Genomic DNA, 16575 nt, shown 5'->3' with positions numbered 1-16575 from the left:
TTTATGAATCTTCAAAAGAATTTTGACCCCAGCAGGATATGAATTCAGAGGACCAGAACAAATACCACCAGGCATTTGTCCTACACCCAAATAAGTCAGTCAATTCATCATGTCAGTCACTCCCATGCAATATGGTCATTTGAATGTGTGTGTAACATGTAAATAAGAGCTGATGCTTCTATAGTGCTATGCTAACAAGTAACTGTATACTAAACACACAGCCTCTCTACACCACACCACAATATGTGTCAGCAAACCCAGCATGGGGAAATCTGTATTCCAACAGTATTTGTATAGTGTTTGACAAATAATAAAGCATTGTCTTTTTTTCCTTTGCTTTTAAAACTGACTAAATAAGGTCAGAAAATATCAATTTCATTTTTTTTTTTATTAACATAATAGAATTAAAGAGAAGAGGAGTGAGGTGGGAGTAAAATATATGGATTTATTCTTTTGATAAGAACCACTCAGTGTAAGGAGAGTGTCTGATTGTATGTGTGTGTGTGTGTATATATATATATATGTAGCTGCTTGTGTCAGTGACTTGTGGGTTGCAAAAGCTGCTCCTTTGGTTGGGTGATTAAACCAAACCATTGGTGGAATTTGAACTCAGAATGCAAAGTGTTGGAACAGACGGCATTAAGCATTTGATTTGATGTCCAAAACACTCAGCCACTTTATTCTGTGTGTGTATATATATGCAGAGAAACAACTCTAGTTCTCTTTCTCATGTGTGTGTATGATAGCTATCATTACTGCTTATAGAAATAAGCAAGAATTGCACGTTTCTACAAAAGTGGGTGTATAATTATGCAACTAATAATAAAATAATTGAAAATTAGCCAATGAATAAATTATGCAGTTCAGTTTATTATCATCATCATCATGATTATTAATGTTGTTGTTATTATTATTATTACAAAAATCATTATAAAATAAATAAATCAACATTGTTATAATCAACCCAGTTCGAATGATTTGAGTGTACTACATGAGTGAAACAAGATATTTAATATAATGTCCATTTCAATTTGTTCTGGACAGAGCGAATAGACTGAGGATTAGAAGAACAAACTATAATCTGTGTGTGTGTGTGTGTGTGTGTGTGCATGAGTAGTTTCAAAACAGAATTTAACAAAGATTAAAAATGTTAAAAGAGTCTTTTGTCTGTAGGATGCAGAAGTGTAGGTGAAAGGGTTGGGGGAGGGGTGGGGGTTGAACCAGTAACAATTTAAATAAAAAAAAATGTAATAAATGTGTTATATAAAGAAACAGAAATATGCCTGTTCACTTTCGTTTGTTTAATGTCCCCGCCACATCCCTTGATCATCAAATCTTATGCTGATAAGAAACAAAACAGAAATATTTAAAAAAAAAAAAAAATCGAAGGCAATATAAATAAAAGACCATTTGAGAATCTGGTAGAGGTTTCTTGGGCCCTAGTTGTTGTTGTTGTAGTTGGAAGAAAATTTATGTGAGTGCCGGTAGACCGGCCTTCTCACGGCACTTCTGAATTATGGCACGCAGCATGAATTGGTGCCGTGACAACTCACGGACTTGCTGTGGGAAAAGAACAGAAAAATAAAGATATCAGTAAAATTGAAGTTTTCAAATTCACAAATTAAATTCAATAAAAAGAAAAGAAAATGTATTATTATTACTGAGGTGGTGAACTGGTAGAATTGCTACCATACTGAATAAAATGCTGCCAAGGCCAACTTTACCTTCCCTTCTTTTGGGGGTTGATAAATTAAGTACCAGTTGAATAATGGGGTCGATGTGCAATTGACTAATTTCAGGCCTTGTGCCTATAGTAGAAAGGGTATTATTATATTATTATCATCAAGGTGGTGAGCTGGCAAAATGCGTAGCGGCATTCCATTTGTCTTTACATTCTGGGTTCAAATTCCCTTGGAGCCAAATTTTCCTTTCCTCCTTTCAGGGTTGATTATATAAGTACCAGTTGAGCATTGGAGTCAATTTAATCAACTTAGCTCCTCCCCCGAAATTGCTGGCCTTGTGCCAAAGTTTGAAACCATTATCATTATTAAAATATCAGTCAAGTATTGGGATTGATGGCTTTGTGCTTACATTAGAAACAATTCATCAATATCATTTAATGTCCGTTTTTCCATGCTGGCATGGGTTGGACAGTTTAACAGGAGCTGGCTAGACAGAGGACTGTGCCAAGTTCATCTGTTTGTTTTGGCATGGTTTTTACGGCTTGATGCCCTTCCTAATACTAACCACTTCAGATTGGACTGGGTGCTTCTGTAAAAGGGTTGGTGTTAGGAAGGGCATCAAGCTATAAAACCCATACCAAAGCAGACAGTGGAGGTTGGCTTAGGCTCTTTGCATTCTGAGCTCAAATCCTGCTACAGTCAACTTTGCCTTTCATCCCTCTGAGAGTGATAAAATGAAATAGCAGTCAAATACTGGAATTGATGTAATTGATTAACCTCCACTCCAAAATGTCAGGCCTTCAGACAAAATGCTAAGCATTTTTTCCAGTTCTTTACATTCTGGGTTCTACCAAGGTCAACTTTGCCTTTCATCCTTTTAGGATTGATAAAATAAGCACCAATTGAACACTAGAGTCGATGTAACTGACTAACCTTTTCCCTTAAAACTGTTGGCTCTAGGACAAAATTCGAAACTACTACTACTACTATTATTATTATTATTATAATAATAATAATAATTTTTGTTGTGGTGTTAAGAACATACAGCTCTGAGTCTCTCATAAGTTTTGATGTTAGATTTTAACTGTCAGGAATTTATGTCCAGAATTTTTGATTTATGTGACCAAAGTTCAGTTGGTCAATACTAGCAAAATATACTAATTTATAGAGATTTTTTACAGATAGTCTTACAAAATATAAAACATATTGAAAATTACTGGAACACAGGCAGTCCAGTCACTGGAAATATCATCATAACAGGTGGAAGTGAAAACATTGAGTAAAATTATTTTCCAAAAATCCTTTGTTCAGTATCTATTTTTCTCAACTTTATCCTACATTGCGAGAAGGTCAAAATAAGCAAAGTCATTGATAGCAAGAATCAAAGAACCCCACTACTATTTCACAAAGTCCCTATATAAGACAGTAGGCAGTTTGCTGAAGATGTGGCTGGTGCACTGAATGTGTTACTTTATTCACTAATGTCATCTCTATTTTAAAGAGAGTCATGAGTTTTTTTAAGGGACATTATATTAAGCTGATTCGTGTGGGCCTTATTTAAAAAAAAAAAAGCCACTTCATTGGTTACATAACAACACAAAGTTCATCACTACTTCTTGTGGTCACTACCTTAAAGACAGGTTTTTCTTGAGAGAACATTTAGATGTTACGCAACAAAATGTAGATCTTGTTCTGTGTCTAATTTATATTTAAAACATATTGCTCTTATGGAAAGAAATAAACAAAACTGACAGCTCTACAGATCCTTTATGTTTCAATAAACATTATTTCATTCAATTCATTAGAATATCTGGTGGTGGATTTAAGTTTTACAGTTTTTTAGACTTCAGTAAACTTTTTCTGCATTTTGACAGCTGCAATGGGCTGTGTGGTAAGAAGTTTGTTTCCTAACCATGTGGTTCTGGGTTCAGTCCTAGTATACGACACCTTGGGTAAGTGTCCTCTATAGCCATGGGTCAGCCAAAGCCCAGTGAGTGGATTTAGTAGAAGGAAACTGAAAAAAGCTCAATGTATGTATGTATGTATGTAAGCATGCATGCATGTATATATATATATATATTTGTGCATGTGTATGTATTTTTATTTTGACACTGCATGCTAATTGCTTCATCAAAGCAGTGTCTCTCATTTCCAATATTCTGCAAGAACATGTCTGGTCATGGGGGAAATATCTCCTTGTTTGGAAACAAACAAGGGTTAGCAACGGGAAGGGCATCCTACCTCATTAAACTCTGTCTGGCCTATGCAAACATAGAAAAGTGGATGTTAAAATGATGATGATGATAATTTTGGAGTTACAGGATTACATGGCTGCAGGCTTGGCTGGGTGGATATGGAGTTTACTTCATAACTGCATGGTTTCAAGTTCTATCTCAGAGAGTGTCGTCTACTATAGCCTTGAGATGATTAATACTCTGTGAGTGGAACTGATAGACGGAAACTTCATGGAAGCCTGCTCTGTGTGTGCATGTGAATGTTGACATTTCAAGGATTTGTTTGTCACTGTTAGAACAAAACAATAATGGGATATTTACATTCCCCGGTTACCTGCACATGTGAAAGCCAGTGGAATAAAAAATTGAACGAGGGATAAGAATTGACAACAGAAAGAGCAACCAACTCTAAAATGTTATCTCAAATAAATCTCCATCCAACCCATGCTAGCATAAGAAAATAGATGTAAAAATGAACAAAAAAGTTTCAATACAGTGAACAGTAAGGATATTTATTAGGAAGTATTTAATAGGTTATTGAAGAAACAACAAAGCAAATCCCTTTCTGGGTCAGCCAGGAAGAGATGTCTTAGTCTTAGAGAAGTGTCTGCAGGATCAATTAAAGGAAAAAAAAAAGACTAACTAATGCTTGTTTGGTGCTCCTTATGGCAAGGGTGAGCAGGTTACTTACTTTGAGAAAGATATCAAGATCAATAACACTTCTTCGTAAAGCTTCTCCTAGATAATAAATGGTATCTTCTATAGCTTGTTCTTTAGCAAACGCATTCAACAATCTGAAATGAAATAAACAAAATATATATGCAGTAAGGAAGGAGAGGAACAGTTGAGGGAAGGAGGAGGAGAGAGAGGAAAAGAGTGCGTGTGTGCATGTGTCTGCATAACTGCATGCATGTCTATATGAATATGCATGTTATGTGCAAAGCTACAAAACTGTGTGCATACTTGTACAGGATGTGTGTACATATGTTTGTCTATGCCTGACGGTGCAAATTTCCCTACATGACAGTATTTCACCTTTCTTTAGCTATACTCAAGAAGATTCACCCACCACAACAGAACTGAAATCCTAAAATTAAGGTGTCATATAAAAAGCATTGATGTGGATGCTGGTGCCACATAAAAAGCACTGGTGATGGTGCCACGTAAAAAGTGCTGATGATGGTGCCAACACCTGTGAAAAGCCCAGCAGCTACGGGGAGTCTGGGGAAGCAAAGCACTGGTGATGGTGCCATGTAAAAAATACTGGTGATGGTGCCACATAAAAAGCACTGGTGATGGTGCCACGTAAAAAGCACTGGTGATGGTGCCACATGAAAAGCACCCAGTAGACTCTATAAAGTGGTTAGCATTAGGAAGGGCATCTAGCCATAGAAACTAAGCCAAAACAGATTATGGAGTCTGATGTGGTCCCTGGCCTTGTCAGTTCCTGTGAAGCCATCCAACTCATGCAAGCATGGGAAATAGACGTATGATGATGGCATGAAAATGGAATGCAATTGGAAGTGGACAATAAACAACATCATCCACCAGCAGCAGCAGGCAGCTTCATCCATGCTACATTTGCCACTAGGACCTCCTTTAATCCTTTAGCATTTAAACTGGCTAAAATATTCTACTCCTTTTTTGTTCAAATTGGCCATTTCCAGCCTCTCTGCTATTCTAGAAATAAGTAATCACATCACTGAAATCTTGAAGCTACAAGATAATGCATTATTATCGAAAACAATGTGAATCTATAAGCAATACATTTGACAGAGTGATCCGAATCTAAAGGGTTGGTTATGCTTAGTGACCCTTAAAATAAATACCAAGGGGTTGGGGCTGAGGGAAGAGGAAGGTTTTTAAAAAAAAAAGTGTTTAAGTTACACATAAATAAATAGCGAGTGTCAATTGACCAGTCCTAGTACTAATAGATTAAACATACTGTCTGTAGAGTGGTGTTGTAGTAACAACAGCTTCATCAATTTTAAGCTCTCCCTGGTTCTCCATTTTGTTCAAGGTTTCTTTCAGTTCAGCATTTTTCTCCTTCAGTATAGAAATATTCTTCTCCACCTCATCCTGAAATGACAAACAACATTCGAATACAATAATGGTTTGGATTAACATGACAACAGCTTCACTCCCCAGCTAGCTAAAAAGTCTTAATTACTCTATCCTGAACACACATATACAAGACAAAAATTTTCTTAATGAGATTTTTGATGATCTAACCACATTAACTTGATTGTTATTTTTTCAGCATTTCTGAATAAATAACTTTCATTAATTCTGTTTCTTTTATTTGCTAATTTTTCACGTCTACTTGTGTGCAGTAATTTATTTCAGGTGCCAGCATTACAACCATGTGGTTTGGGGGTTCATTCCCACTGCACAGTACCTTGGGATTGAACCCAGGACATATGATTTGGAAGTAAGCTTCTCACCACATAGCCATGCCTGCACCATAAAGTGACAAATTCATTGAATGGGGTGGGGACAAATAACCCCCAGTACTTTATTGACTTGAAAATATTAACTTAGAATGTAAAAGTGTGCAGGTGTGGCTGTGTGGTAAGAAGCTTGCTTCTCAACCATATGGCTCCAGGTTCAGTTCCACTGCATGATACTTTGGGTGTCTTCTACTTTGGCCTTGGGCTGACCTAAGCCTTGTGAGTGGATTTTGTGGATGGAAACTGGAAGAAGCCTGTTGTGTGTGTGTGTGTATATACATATTTATGTGTGTGTCTGTGGGTGTTTGTACCCCCACCATCGCTTGACAACCGATGTTGGTGTGTTTATGTCTCTGTAACTTAGTGATTTGGCAAAGGTGACCAATAGAATAAAGTACTAGCTTACAAAGAGTAAGTCCTGGGGTTGATTTCTTCAACTAAAACCCCTTAAGGCGGTGCTCCAGCATGGCTGCAGTCAAAATGACTGAAATGTGTAAAAGACTAAAAGACTAGCTAAATGAACCCCTGCCCTGCCACCACCTTAATAATACCAGCTGTTCACATAGAGATACTTATTTCAATACAAACCTTCTCTTGTTCCAAAGATTTCATCATCTTCTCCAGACACTCACGACCCTTTTGAAGGTCATTCTGTGTTTTATACAGCGTATCCATTTCAGCCTGAAAGTTTACAGATTTCAGAGGAGAGGCTTTAGGATTTTATATATCGTCACGGTAATTCAGCACAAAGGAAATATTGGGTCATCCCATAAATAATGTGGTTTTTCAATTGCATGAACTAAAAGTCGGAGGGGGATGGGATAAACTACCTGCATCAACTTACTGCAAAAGCAGATAGTAATTTTATCTTGTCCTTATTCTTAGAGCATGTTTTGAAGAGTGCAGATTGATTTTAACAGCTATTTTTTCAAATCTATAATAGAAGTGACAAAAGAGCATATTCGGCATATTTTGCTTTCTGAGTTCAATAAAGGCAACAACACAATGGAAAGTGGGAGGAATGTTAATGTAGTATATGGGGATCAGACAATAAGCATAAGCCAGTGTCAACTGTGGTTCCAGAAATTCTGAGCCGGAAACTACAGCCTAGAAGATGAGCCTCATCCTGGAAGATCTATAGAGCACGACGAGGACGTCTGCAAACCCTGGTGAAATAAAATCCCATCGTAATTGTTGAGGAGCTAGCAGAGAAGCTTGGATTTGGTCATTCAACCATTCATTGATACCTGTGTGCCATCAGAAAAGTCGGCAAATTAGGTCAATGGATTCCTCACAAACTTTTCAAGTCTAATCATGCGCAGAGAGTGAAGGTGTGCTCTTCTTTGCTGTCACGTCTCATGAATGAACCTTTTTTACCCATGTAAGGTGTTGTTATCTGTTTGGTGGGATATGAAAGCACACTCAAACTACCTTAGAAAATGATGGACATATTGTAAAATGTAGTCTTAGATATACAAAAAGACAGATTGATCATGGTTGGAGCTTCCTTTGATCACAGGCCTGCTCAATGAAGGATGACCAAGGAGCAAAATGTAAAATAAATCGAAGAACCATGGTAGTATTTGAACTCAGAAGGTAGTTTTAGGCATGGGGATTTTAGTGAGTTGATAAGTGGATTCAATAGGGAGGCTCTATGTAGTTGCTCAGCCTGTAAGAAATAGCAGCTAAGTTTCCTTCAAATTACATTCTGCCATCTTAAAAGGAAAAACAGGACCATTTTAGCTACCGTTACAAGTATGATAAGGCACAATTTTTTGCCCCCTAAACAAATTAGTCTCCATTTTAACTCAAAATCAGTGTTCAGGTTACAGGCAAACTGAGGCCCAAGAAATGGCCTGCCAGTATTGTGGTGTGCCTTATCTTTGCACTTAGTAAGCCATTAAATACAATATTATACAGTACCGGACCTCTTATATGGCTTTCAAAAATCTGGGAATACTGTGCAATATACTGTATTGAGAAAACAGACTGTTTTTGAAGTTGGTTAATTTATATACAGTGTGTTAAAAATAATTTTGTTCTTTACTTTTTTAAGTGGATTAATAAAGATTAAACACACTATGCTTTAGATGTGTATTAATTTGTACCTGTATCTGTTAAGTAAAATCATGTTCATTATTTCATCTAATTTTCTTCCTATAATCATTATACTGTATACATGATACAGTATGGTATATTTGAAGACTGTTAAGTGGATTAGAAATGTATTAATCGGAATCTGTTAAATACACTTTAGCTCTTTACATTCCATAGTTAATTTCATGTTTTAAATATATACTCAAAAAGCACTCATGCCGGTACTATGTAAAAGCACCCTGCAGACTCAATAAAGTGGTTGGCATTAGGAAGGGCATCCAGCTGTAGAAACCATGCCAAAACAGACATAGAACCTGAACAGCTCTTCAACTGGTCAGCTCCTGTCAAACTGTCCAACCCATGCCAGCAAGGAAAATGGATGACGATGATGATGATTTAGACTGTCTCCAAAATAACTAGAAAATCCAGAAATCTGAGTCACTTCTAGTTCCAAGTTTGCCAAATAATTATTGCAGTACTATATAATGTAGTTTTGAGAAATCCCTTAAAAAGAACAGTTGATCCCAAGCCTGGATGCTTTTGATCATAGACCTGGGACTAATACAAAAGTTCTTAGTTATAATTTTGTTAAGTTAGAGATTGAGGAAGATTTATAAAACTACATGATTGTTGCAGACCTGAGCTTGGGCAAATGTTTCCTTTAGACGACGTTTCAGTGTCTCTTCCACAGCAGATATCAGTGAGGCCTTAATGTGTTCCTCTGTCACAGTACTTGTACCAGATACTGTTTGTGTTAAATGAGTACCTGAATGAGGTGAAGAGAAAACAAGCATTAAAAAACTTATTGTAAATACTGTTAAAAGCTCATATTATTAACATAGAGTAAATACTGGTAAATATTCATATAATAACATATACTAAATATGGTTAAACTTTTGTTACCATATTTCCATTAAAAACATCTTTATTTTAATGAGTTTAGAAAATAATGAAAAATTTGATATAGCTTTGTCATTATTAAGTTTATGTTCGGAACATAAATATGAAACTTTAAAAGAAAATTTTAATTCAGGTCACTTGAAAACAGGAAGTTTGTACTATAAAACCATAAGGTATATTGGTATCAAACAGGTTAAATATTCATAAATTAACACTGAATAAACATGGTTAAATATTCATAAATTATCACTGATTGAATATGGTTAAATATTCATGAATTAACATAGATTAGCAATGTACAGTCACACATGGTTAATCATTATGTCACTGTATAAAGCAAAGTACTACTGCAAACACAAAAACCAAACTGTTGTGTGCATCACAGCCATACAATCATATGAGAAAGCCTTCTTGTGGTTACTCAATCTGTTTGAAACAGCAGCTGAATCATTCTCAAATCACACTCTTTCAAATAAAGAAAGGACACATTTGATAATGTGGTCCTATACACTTCTAAAAATGACATGGTGGCCATCACTGGAATGTCTCTGATCATAAGTTTGCTTGACAAAGATTGGATTGAGGCTAAAAAACAATGACAAATCACACACTGCCACAAAATATCTAAATGGTGTGTTATTATAACTACAGAACTACACGAATATTCACACACACTATCATAGAATATCAAAATACTGTGTCATCACCACTGCAAAAACTATACTAACATCCACTCACCCACACTACAACAAATAGTCACACACAAGGTTAAAACTCTGTGATGGATTGCTAAGAATATCAAAGTCTTGAAATCACATTTAACCCTTTAGCATTTAAACCGGCCATATTTGGCCCAAATATTCTGTTTCATGTTCAAACTGACTGGATCTGGCCTCTCATACCTACCCTACAATGTCATTCTAAAACTAAACAACCACATCATTGAAATCTTGAAGTTACAAGATAATGCAAGATTAATTCAAAACAATGTGAATGAATAAGGATTACATTTGATAGAATAATCTGAATGCTAAGAATGCAATGTGTCAGAAAAGTTACTTCAAAAATAAAGGTTTCTGTCACATCAAAGACAGAAGGGTCAACATCATGACCTTTATTTTGTCTCACCCCCACCTCTATAAAACAACTGACATTTCAGGGGGAAAAAAACCATAGCTTCTGATTTATTCTCACACTCCACAAATGGTCTGAAAGCTTACAACTAACTGGGGTCAACGAAAGGATATTTTTAGCTAGATGATGGTGGTGGTGGTGGTGGTTGTGTTGATATTAAACTAGGTGATGGGTTAAACCCACCACCTTAGAACAGATACATCATAGTCACATCCACTTTTCCATGGGTCAGACGGAGTTTATCGGGGAAGATTTTCTATGCAAACCCTCACCTGTTTCCAAGCAAAGTAGTATTACCCCATAGCCAGATATGTTCTTGGAGAATGTTAGAAATGAAGGACACTGCTTGACATTCCTTTACATGATGTCAAGATAAGGTCACACACACATATATATATATATATATATATATATATATATATATATATATATACGACAATCTTATAGTTTCCATCTACCAAATACATTCACAAGGCTTTAGTTAGCCTAGGGCTATAGTAGAAGACACCTACCCAAGGTGCTGTGCAGTTGGACTGAACCCAGAACCATGCAGTTGGGAAGTAAACTTCTTACCACAGCCATACCTATACCTAGGCAACCATAATTCATAGCCATCGAATTTCACACTCAAGGTTTGGCTGATCTGAAGCCATGCTAAAGGGGACCTGTATATGCTCAAGATTCAGAGCAGTGAGATCAAACCACTTGCAAAGAGAACTTCTTAAGATTTCCATGCCGGCACAGGTCGCATAAGTGTCTTGCAGTCAACATGCCCCAGTCCATTATCTTGCACACACATTAACTTAGTTATTACTTCAGATCGAGCCTTTCTGTCTCATCTCATTTCATTTCATTTCTATTTATCTTATCCTCAACTTCAAATATCTCCTCTTCTCATCCTTCCCTCCATAACACACACACACACACAAAGAAAACTGCCATTCTTGGTTACTGTTTATGTTATGATTTTAGAATGGTTATTACAGCTAGATGCCCGTCCTATCACCAACCAGTTTACAGCATAGACTAAATCCATTTTATCATGCTACCAACACTATAGATGTCTTTGATAGAACTAAAGAGACTCCTTCTACCTTCTATAAGTTCTTATTTAGAATTATTCCTTTTCAAAATGAATTGATAATGCCAGTGCCACTCCTTGTGGAACCAACATTTGTAAGTGACTACAACTACAACATCAACCACAACTTGTGAGCATCAATGCATACCACAACAAAGCAGTAATGTTAGCAATCATCATCGATCAAACAAATGAAGTATTGGAGCATCACCTACAAATCTGGTTCAAAAATACATAAAACTCACTAAAAACTATTAAAAAAAAACAAAATAAAAAAAACCATGAAACCAACAGCAGAAATACAAAGAAGCAAAATGTGTTGGTGTGGTAGAAAATAATGTGTGGACTAAGTGTGAATTACCTGATGTAGTTGAGTTGAGCCCAAACATAGGTGTTGGAGTGGTAACCGACGAAGTCGATTCAGAGTAAGCTGGGTATCCAAGGTAGGGAGTGTTGTACAATGGGTATTGAGGATGTGCAGGGTACGGTAGAGGGTTATTTAAATTAGATGGGTAATAAGAGCTAGCAGTGGTCTGTGGTGCAGTATAAGGAATAGGATATGGAGGTATACTGCTTGAAGTTGCAGGACTTGGCATGTAAGGACCTGAAACAATGGAATTGAAAAACATAAATGTTGGTTTAGTGTGTGTGTGTGTGTATATATGTGTATGTGTGTGAATGTATACACGAGAGAGAGAAACCAAGAAATATATCACATAGTGTTAATATATTGTATATAGTTAGTAATTTCAAATATCAATGAATATTTATATTAATATATAATAGTAAAAGAACATAGTATATCACAAATTGTATTACAAAGTTAGTATATTGTATCTGTATTAATATATAGTTAGTTTGCAATAGATAACATTAGTATTACTGTACATAGTGCTGGTATATAGTTACTGCACTTTATCTGTATATAAGATGTATTTTGTATAGCACATGTGTGTGTGTGTGTGTGTGTGTGTGTGTGTTTGGGGGCTTGTATGGTTCAGTACTAGCTACACTTTTGTGCTGGCTATGTGAAGGTGTCTTCTATGCAATGGTGTGAGCTGTGTTAAGGCTGTACTTCATTGGCTGTTATATTAGCATGATTGAGTGTCTTAGCAAGATGGAAAAATATATGTGAATGTGTATAAAGAGACACTGTCTCAGAACATCTCATCATTTTGCACAGGCATAATGTATCTGGATATGTGAAGATAATGTGATCTTATACAAGGATATCACATGATCTTGTATGGTAATCCCATGTGAACATATCATGTGGTCTACTGGGGTAATGTGTTGGAAGATTATATCGTCATATATCTAATTGTTAAAATATGTAATAAAAAAATAAAAAAATTTTAAACCCCATCAAACATCATAAATGTGACAATTTAACACAGAATAACAAAAATATTCTAGTCTTTTAAAATAATGCCACATTCTATTCTTTACATAACATAAAAGCTTTACAACTGTGTGTGAGTGTAAGGAATCATGGAAAAGTTGAATCTTTGGATTGAATTTTAACTCATTTCATTGGAATGTCCCAGCATATCTTTATTAGACTCAGTTTATCTAAATACAACAACAACAAAGGAACATTAAATCAAGAAGAATAGCTTACTTTGTCTTGTAGGATACGGAGGGTGAGAAGTTTGAGCCATTGAATTGCTAGAAGACCAGTCACCCATGTCTACCTGATACGAGGAGTTGACAGGATTCTGTTGAACCTTCGAGAAGACAGGAGGTTCTTCACCAAACTTTTCTGCCAGTCTATTCAAAAGTCCATAGAGGTCAGACTGAGGCTAGAAAAAATTAGAAGAAAGCATAGAGGTAAGCTGTAGTACCAATAATGTCAAATTATTAAATAAACACTAATATTTAAAAAAATTAGTGGTGATATGCTTTGGCAGAAAAATCATAGAGTAAAGTTTACAAATTTTGATAAATTTCGTGTACAGTAAGGTGTTGAGAATTTTAATGTTTGTATGTTGTAAGGAGAGGAAAATACTGATGTTTGAAGCAAAATCTTCTGTCAGAAAGAAAAACAAAACGTTCTCTAAGATTATATTATAAAAACTGGGCTGTGGATCACATTATTTTAAATATGAATTTAGAAGAACATGGGGAAATGGTAAAATCATCACAGCTGTGTGGTGTTTGTTTCAGTTCACTTCACTCCATGTTCAAATTCAACCAAAGTCAACTTTGCCTTTTATCCTTTTGGAGTCAACATATAAAGTGCTCATCAATGGGATGAATAAGCAAAATTGTTAGAGTGTCTTATGAGATGCCTGGTTGCTCTTGCATTCTGTTTGTGATACCTGTGGAGACACTGGCACCTCACCAAATCAACTAGGTGCTGTGTATGCAAGGCCAATTACTGGTTCTACCGTTAAAAAAAAAAATCACCTTAATCAGGCCAGTAGCTTGGAGAGAAACTTTCTAAGTGTCGATACTGAGGCCATCTATAACATGACAACACTGGCCATTGACTTTACATCAGTGGGTAAATTGGCAGAGCCATTAGAAAGTTGGAAAGAACATTTTAGAGCATATGTTCTGATATTCTGTGCCTTGAGTTCAAATCCTATCGAGGCTCCCTTGCTTTTCAGGCTTGATAAATAAAAGACCAGTCCAGGAAAGTGGGTTGGCAGATTTGTTAGAGCACTGGACAAGATGCTCTAGAGTAACTGTTCCAGCTGTAAGTTTAAAGTTCAAGTCCTGCTTCCAGTCACCAGAAAAACTGCTCTTTAGGAAGCAAAAATGATGATAAACTTGAGAAAGCCTTAAACAAGTGACCATGTATTTTCAGTTAATCATTCTCCATAGAGTATATGAGCTGGTAGGAGGGAATGAATAGAAACTTTTGTCTTATGCAATTCTTTTCTTGTTCCATTAAATTAGAATGTTTAGTAAAACATGCTCAGTTTTTCAAGGAAGATTTTTATGAGTTAAAGACATCAGATGACTGCAGTGTTGACTCATACATCATGTAACTGTTGAAAGACAAAGTGGTGGGTGGGTCGGCTAAAAAACCATGTAGTGGGTGGGACAGTTGAAAGACCATGTAGTGGGCAAAACAGTTGAAAGATGAGTAGTAGATGAGCTGTCAAAAAGATTAACAAAATTGATAAAACTGGTAAAAAATGAAATGTTAAATAAAACTTACATATTTCCACTGTAACAAGAAAGGCAAATTGATTTTGCCGTTAGGGTCAACATGTCTACCTGGCTTGATCTGCATGTTGGGAGTCGGCTTGACATAAACAATGGGGGCACAATGAGGGTGGGTATCTAACAACCAGACACATATGGGAATGTTGTATCTGTTATCTGAAAAAGAAAAAAAAAAAGGAAACTCAGCAATTGGCAAAATTCTTTTTTGGAGATGCTCCCTCTCTCTCTCTCTCTCTCTCTGACTGGGTAACCATGTATCTCCTCTACAGCAAGACACCTGTTTCTGTCCCTCTGTCACACTCCAACCTCCCACCATCTTGCATAAGACCACTTTCTCCAATACCACACTCCTGCCAAGGATCTTTGTTTTGCAAGTTACTTGGTGACCCTGTCAGTGCTGGTACAATGTAAAAAAACCATCCAGTCCACACTGTAACGTGGATGGTGTTAGGAAGGGCATCTATCCAGCTGTAAAAACCATGCCAAACAGACAGTGAAGCCAGGTGCAGTCTCCTGCCGAACCAGCTCTTGACAAACTGTCCGACCCATGCCAGCATGGAAAATAGATGTTAAATGATGAGGATGAGGATGAAGATGAGATGAAGAACAAGAAAATTTTTAACATGAAAGAACAGAAGGGAAGGTCTTCTGAAGAGAAATCTTAAAGTGAACCAATTACTGAATATTTAATTTTTTTTATCATTAAAGTTAATTGTCGTCAGGTGAAGAGGGACAAACTGTTATTTTTTTACCTTTTAATTGTGTCAGTTATTGGACTGTAGCCATACAGAGGCGCTGCTTTGAAGGATTTTGGTTGTAGGAATCAACCCCAGTACTTATTTTATTCTTAAAGCCTGGTACTTATTCCATTGGTCTCTTTTGCTGAACCACTAGGTTATGAAGGACATAAACAAATCAACAGATTGTCAAGGAGTGGTGGCAGACTAACACATGCAAAAAATATAAATAATATATATATAATATAATATATATAAATAATATATATAAATAATATATATATAATATATATATAAATAATATATATATAATACTAGCAGAGATACCTGGCGTTGCCCGTGTTACATGCAAATGAAGAATGCGACTTTTCTGTTATATGTTCTGTAAGGAACTGGAATACATATGATTCGAATTTCATCAAAATTGCACATGAGGGTTCTTTCCTTCTTTACACACCCTAAAAAATTCTAGTCATGAGACATGTATCCCATACTATTGATCTTTATGCGCATATTCCAAAATTTCAGTCTTCTGGAACCTGTAAAAATGATTTTGCTCCTGGAAAATGGAGCTCATGGAGCTCTAAAATGTGGGAATGAAGGCCCCTATTGGGGATGGGGGTGTTAATGTCAACCAGAGAAGTTGAATTGGTGGGAATGTTTTTAACTTGGGTCTTATAGTATGTCTGTATATATGTGAGAGTATAGTTTCACTTGAATAGTTTCAGTATGAAATTGAAAGTATTAAAGTGAAAATATTTGAAATTACAGTAGTGACATATTATTGCTTCACTTTTGACAGGTAATACTGAAATAGTGGAATAGTTTCAGTGTTAAAGTGAAAGTATCTGACATTACAGTAGAGTGATGCTATTGTTTCACTTTTGACATGTAATACTGAAATAGTGGAGGAGATATGATATTGCTGTGGGCTCGAACTATGCAAGAAGTTAAAAATTTGTTTGGCCTAAGACACTACATGGACCCTAAGTAAGGCATGTGTTAATTTGGAATGAAATTGGTTGTGTAGTTCTCGAGTTTTAGGAATTCACACAGACACACATTCTCATCTTTGTATATCAG

At 36.1% G+C, this 16575-nt stretch overlaps 1 protein-coding gene across 4 annotated transcripts in view; it reads right to left on the bottom strand.

Moving 5' to 3' along the window:
* Positions 1-850: 850 nt before the first annotated feature.
* The window catches only part of LOC106874961 (tumor susceptibility gene 101 protein), a 53935-nt gene continuing 38210 nt past the window's right edge, over positions 851-16575 (bottom strand). For all 4 annotated transcript variants that reach the window (XM_089341997.1, XM_089341998.1, XM_089341999.1 and 1 more), the window contains 8 exons: positions 14748-14911; positions 13200-13380; positions 11940-12182; positions 9102-9229; positions 6955-7047; positions 5862-5995; positions 4608-4710; positions 851-1560 (listed from right to left, as the gene is read on the bottom strand). In XM_089341997.1, coding sequence (XP_089198123.1) covers positions 1471-1560; positions 4608-4710; positions 5862-5995; positions 6955-7047; positions 9102-9229; positions 11940-12182; positions 13200-13380; positions 14748-14911 — 1136 coding nt within the window. In that variant the 3' untranslated portion in view covers positions 851-1470. The remainder of the gene's footprint in view (positions 1561-4607; positions 4711-5861; positions 5996-6954; positions 7048-9101; positions 9230-11939; positions 12183-13199; positions 13381-14747; positions 14912-16575) is intronic.

The sequence above is a fragment of the Octopus bimaculoides genome, chromosome 25 (genome assembly GCF_046866305.1).
Source record: "Octopus bimaculoides isolate indiv1 chromosome 25, ASM4686630v1, whole genome shotgun sequence".
In the NCBI taxonomy this organism is placed as follows: Eukaryota; Metazoa; Mollusca; class Cephalopoda; order Octopoda; family Octopodidae; genus Octopus; species Octopus bimaculoides.
The sequence above is the reverse complement of the archived record's forward strand: the minus strand, read 5'-3'. Positions and strand labels throughout refer to the sequence as shown.